A 6,129-nucleotide genomic window follows, 5' to 3' on the forward strand; every position below is an offset into this window, starting at 1 on the left:
GCTAGCGGAAGGCGGAGTTTTCCCACACTCAGGCGCGTTCCACTGCTTACTGATAAAAAGCCGTGGCACGTGCACTGCAGCCGCCCTGGCAGCTGTCTAGCTTGGCACTCAAATTTACAAGTATAAGGGGTGGGAGATGGGGGATTTGCCTAAATTGAACGATGGGGGGAAAAAGATTAGAGGAATGTGTCGGAATGTTCGTCAGCGATCACGTGTCGCGAGCCATTGCAATCGCACCTATCAACAAACCCGCGTGCCTGTACTGTGATTGGCGCAGATCAGCGTGGGAAAGTGTCGCCCCTTCGTATCTCATGCCAGCCGCTACAACACGCTCTATTGACCCCTGGGCAGCCATAAAACCTAGCTTCCACGGTACTTTCCCACAGTTTCAAGTGCCACGTGCTTGTGTTCGGTTTGTGCCAGTCACGTTCCTCAGCTCTGTGACCACAGAGTCTGTTCTGTTTTGGCCAAGTGCCAGCGTGCTAGTTAGTGTATTATCTTTCCGAATTCTGATACTGTTGATCAAACTCATAGCAAAGAAAGGATTTCTGTGAAGACAATGCCTTCCGATAAGCCTTCAATGAAAACGACTGAAAATCGAAGGGTAAGAACAATTTTAAATTAAAATGTCAGAACTCGTAATATTTACAGCTGTGTATTTTTTAATCGTGGTGTATTGGTATTCGCTCTCGGAAATACACCGATTTAGTAAATGACTTGCGAATTCTATTTCTTAAATAACAGACAGACAAAATAGTTTCTGTACTGTGACTTTCCTAACAGTTGTAGGGTCTCATAATTTTCAGTAACATAATTCTAATAAACGTGTTATTTGCTTTCAGAGTACCAAACCTATCATGGAGAGAAGACGTCGAGCTCGTATAAATGAAAGTCTGGGAGAACTGAAGAAATTGATTCTTGACGCTTTGAAAAAAGATGTAAGTGTTAATTACAACCATACAAATTATAATATCAAGTATTCAAACTGTAAACAAAACTGTCAAGGCCTAAATAAATTGTTTTAATTTTCCAAAAATAATTTCACCATACATAGTAGTCGTACCAGTCAGTTTAGGCTTAGGATTTAACATTATACTTATATTAAAATAAAAAAAAAAAGTTTGAAGTAACAAGTTTCTTTCATGAGGGAAGAAAGTATTATATGTGCGTTCACGAAGTGCACGTGCGGAGTTTGAGCGTGTGTGTGAAGGCAGGATGTGAACAGCTTTAGCGGAACTGATCTGTGTGAGTTTGAGAAACGTTTCGTGAAATTTTAAACCAGGTGTTTCTCTGGTCAAGGATGTCCATTGTGTTGTTAGTCGGTTGAAGATGAAGGGAGGGGAGGTGGCTTTGCTTGGGAGACGATTTAACTTGTAACGATAATGTATATTAAGTCTTGGTTTGGAGGTGGGAGACTGTACGGTGGTAGAAAATTTGACTATTTAACAGTAATGCATGATAAAGGTTTATGAAACGGACCCACACAGTTTAGAAGTACATTTGCGAGATAAATATATGCAGTGTTTTCCATTGTCATTTATAGAGTTTCTCCTTTTCTTTCAGAATGCGCGTCACTCCAAGTTGGAAAAGGCTGACATTCTAGAAATGACTGTAAAACATCTCCAGAATTTACAGCGTCAACAGACGGCAACTTGTACCGTAGGCGACCCTTTAGTGATGTCAAAGTTCAGAGCTGGTTTCAACGAGTGTGCGAAGGAGGTCACGCGCTACTTCAGTAAAATAGATGGAGTCGACCTCTCCGTCCGTCAGCGCCTCGCCAGTCATTTGGCCGACTGTTTGTCCAGTCTTAGTACTGAACACTGTAATGGTCTTCCGTCCACGCATCCTGTTGGTGTCCACGCCTCTACCAACAAGGTCTTGAATGCCGTCCATATTCTGCCAACACGACTACCCAGCGGTGAAATAGCCTATATTCTTCCTGGAGAAAACGAAACCAGTCATCAATATCTAAGTATGTTGTCCACCCATCCACCTCTTTCGACATTATTACCACCCAGTCCAGTTAATGTTCTGGGATCGTCTGGAATTCTGAGTCCTGCTGCCAGCGACAGGACAGAATCAAGTCCTAGTCCAGTAAACAGCTTATTGACTGCTACTCATTTTACCACTTCTAAGCCGGTTTTTGAGCCCATTTCTCCAACCCCATCTTACCACCAGCTAGAAAAGCAGGAAAATGGTTGTGTGTGGAGACCATGGTAATATGGACGCCATCTTTATGTGGAGACATTAACGGACTTTCAGTGCAAATTAGCAAATTATTTAGAAAGTGACGTGTAATATAATGTGCTTATATCGTGTATAAAACAATGAACAAATTATTGTTATGACTTGGCTAACAAGTTAGTTTTGACGACTGTGATTACTGTACAGATAGTATTGTACTTAAGGCATCAAGGACTATATAACTTATTATTTCACAAAAATAATTGTTCTAATTGTACATATGTTTTGAATACTGTCATTTGGATCTCAGGTTAGTGCCTTGGAATATACTGAATATTAAAAGCATTTGTTTGTCTGTTGAGTCATTGAGCAACAACTATATGACAGAGAAACCATACGAGAACACATGAATTATCTTTTAATTTTGATTACAGCGGTAAGTCTACAGGTTTACAACACTAGAATCAGGGGTTTGATTCCTCTCGGTGGACTCAGCAGATAGCTGGATGTGGCTTTGCTATAAGACAATACACACTCTAACGTGAAGACGGTGTTAAGAACGTATAAAACGTTTCAGGAAAATACTATTTATAATTGTAGTTGTCCATTCAGTATACCCAACTATGCCTGTTGTTATGGCCACTGGTAAATGGAAACTGTCTTTCTGGTGACTTATTTTGACCCTCATTCGTATCATGTATCAATGACACGGATCTCTGTTTTTATTATCAGTTTATAAAGATTACAGTCTGAGGAATAATGAGTTTTTAATTACTATGATTTAAAATCAGATTTGTAACTTGCGATATTCAGAGACCCTTGAAAAGACATAATCCGAACGTAAGATAGAATTAAAAACATCCGACATTGTTTGTCGGATACTTTGAATTCGTTACAGTTAAAAGGCATTATTAGGCCTAGACACAACTTACATTTTTGGATAATCGCTCAAATAATTGTCTATAAGACGTCCACACACAGTTTTCTTCACAACTGGTTCTGTGCTAGACTGGTCTTTCTTACATATACAATAAATTTAAAGATAAACATCTATAAAACTTTGTTTTTTGTAAAATCATATCTGTTTAATTTTTCAATGAATTGCTACACAAGACTTTGGATAAACGCCTAAGAATTTAAGATAGTTTTACCAACAACTGATGGTTATTAGTGAGATTCACTTTGAGAATTAAGCCTAAATGAAAATTTCAAACTGGGAGGGAATTTCTAAATAAAATTTGATAATTCAAAATACACTTTGTAGATGGCGCTTTAATCCAATGATGAGGCATAAGAGATTGTTCTCGGTAATCTGTATCTGCAAACCAAGGCTTATTTAAACGAAACAGACACAGCATTGGTATATTTAACACATTTCTCGTAATGTGATTTGTTTTTTTTTCTGTAACACTACACGGCTTCTTATGAAATAAACATCTTGAAAAAAGCGCGAGCGGTAAGAGCAAAGTCAGTAAACTGTGAGAAAGTCAACCACTACCTAAGTTAACGTCTTCATTAAGGTCGTGTGAAAGATAGTGTTAGGTCAGAAGTTTTGAAGATTCAGATGTCACACTTTGCATCTTTCACATATTAGGGCTAAGCCATTCGAGGGTTATATGTGCTGACCGTTCCTAATAATGAATTGATAGGTTAAAGGTAAGATAAATAGCAGTAACACTTGGGCGACTAGACAAGTATTGGTATTTGACTATAAGGTACCTAAAGCTCCAAACATAAAGCATAATTTTGAGGTGACGGTACTCGAACCTGAAACCCTCAGATACATGGTCCGGCACGCTAACAACAAGGCCGTGATAAGGTACATTTACGCAATTCTTCCAGTAATTCGTGGATTATTATTATAAATATTGTGATATTTGATTTAACTAGAGAGTTTTCACTCTTTTTTTGTCTTTATTTAATATTTGTATTTTCAGTTTAATGTTCTTAGACTGACTAAAAAGTTATAAAGCGTTCTTACAACAACGTATATGTAATTACTTAACAGCTTAAAAGAAAAAGATAATTGAGAAAGGTTCTAAGTTCACAATCCTTTCCAGGGTTTCAAATGATCCGTAGGAGTAACTGTCTGTCTGTTTTGGTGTTTTAGTCGTTGTACTCGATTTAGGATTGGCCAAAATCAATCCACACGTCTTCCTCCACGTAGCAATCACTGATAGGGTACAAAATGTCGTACGTAGCTGTAGTTGTTACCTTTCAAAAGTCCTAGAGATAAAAAATATATATTAAAGACTAAAAATATTTAATTATTCACGCAGTCGATTTTTTGACACTGGAATAATTTATTTCTTGAAACTACTGTGTCTGTTCACTGTTCATTATTTCTGTTTTTAACCAATCATTAAAAAGAAAATACGTCAGCATTTGAAAGCACGAACGTTTGGTTTCACCATGTTCACATTCTTCATTCAGTTTAGTCTATTGTTAGCCTATTCACTTTCGTTACCGTTAAAGAACGATCTTTGGTTATTTAGTTTGGTTCTTAAGCACAAAACTCTGTTCACTGTAGGTGTCGAAAATTGAACTTTGGCGTTATAAGCCTTCAGAAAATTCCGCGAGCCACAGGTTAGAATGCACCTGTTGAAGGGTATAGTATTAACTGGTTATGTTAGTGCAAACCTATTTCAAACAAGTTATAATTTAGTTGGATGTAAATAGTTTGTCATGATTTCTTTCAAAGAAGATATTTCCTACTGTTTTAAATACTTTTGATTGCCATTATATTAAAACAAAATATAATTTTAGAGAATGGTTATGACTATTATGGTGTTTAATATATTTACTATCAGGGTTTTGATTTCTCTTTCAAGGTTTTATTTTTCACTTTATCAAATCCTTTCTTTCTGCAATTACGCAGGTGTCTCTTATTGCTTTGCGCATCGCTAGAAACCGGGTTTCGATACTCGTGGAGGGCAGAGCACAGATAAGCTAATCGTGTGGCTTTGCACCAAACTACAAACCGGTTGCTTTGCACGAACACAAAGCACAAGTCTGACGCTATTGCTGCTGTCGCGCCATCTGCTAACAACATATCTAACTAGTATTTGCTATTTTGATATTAATCGTAAACAAACGACAATATAATTTATCGTACTAATGAGTTTATGTTTTTTTCAGTCATGATAATCGACTACGCTCAGAAATAAGTATACAAAAATAAAAATTTTTCTTAAAGGAATGTCATTCCTTGAATTGTTTAATATTAAACCACTTTGTGCATGCGTGTGTGTGTGTTTTTCTCCATAAGTACAGAATGTGAGATGGATAATATAATTATTTGTATCGATTATTCATAATGGAATGACTGGCATATTTATGTAGGATATTTTATACAAAGACAAGAGTGGTTGTACGGAGACAATTAGTATAATAAAAAATAAAAACGTCATGGAATATAAAGATAAGGTTTGAAGAAATCAAAAATTTCTATTTTTAATCTATCATGTTCAATTTTACGTTATATCATTAAAGTAATTTCTAAAAAATACCAGCATAGATGTTAATAAAATTCTAACAGTTAAACGACATAGTTTAATACATACAGCTAGAAATGGAGTTTCGATACCCGTGAAGAGTAGATTGCAAAGAGCCATGTGTGTAGCTTTATGTTTAACAACAAACAATAGCGGTTACTTTTCTGACAGTTAGTCCGTCCGTCCATCTGAGGAGAGTGTATAATATTTTGAAGAATAAAAATAAGTAAATGAAGTAATTCTGATCTTATTCGTTAGATGGCAAAATATACGTTTTCACGTGCGCCCTCTGTGTTTTTCAAAATGTTTAAAATTTACTGCAGCGGTAGACAACAAACTTCACTTTCTTGTGAAAGCGAATTATTGACAGTGAAACTAGGGAAACCACTTTGTTTCGGCTTCAATATTTTCACGAAAATAATGCTCTGTGTATAATATAACAGTCTGAACG

At 36.5% G+C, this 6,129-nt stretch overlaps 1 protein-coding gene across 1 annotated transcript; it reads left to right on the top strand.

Annotated features, from left to right (window-relative positions):
- Nucleotides 1–382: 382 nt before the first annotated feature.
- LOC143251899 (transcription factor HES-4-A-like) lies at nucleotides 383–5,604 on the top strand. Its single transcript, XM_076503231.1, has 3 exons — nucleotides 383–604; nucleotides 843–938; nucleotides 1,564–5,604. The coding sequence occupies exons 1-3, from the start codon at nucleotides 560–562 to the stop codon at nucleotides 2,218–2,220; spliced, it is 798 nt and encodes a 265-aa protein (XP_076359346.1). The 5' UTR covers nucleotides 383–559; the 3' UTR covers nucleotides 2,221–5,604.
- The last annotated feature ends 525 nt before the right edge of the window (nucleotides 5,605–6,129 follow it).

The sequence above is a fragment of the Tachypleus tridentatus genome, chromosome 6 (assembly GCF_004210375.1).
Source record: "Tachypleus tridentatus isolate NWPU-2018 chromosome 6, ASM421037v1, whole genome shotgun sequence".
In the NCBI taxonomy this organism is placed as follows: Eukaryota; Metazoa; Arthropoda; class Merostomata; order Xiphosura; family Limulidae; genus Tachypleus; species Tachypleus tridentatus.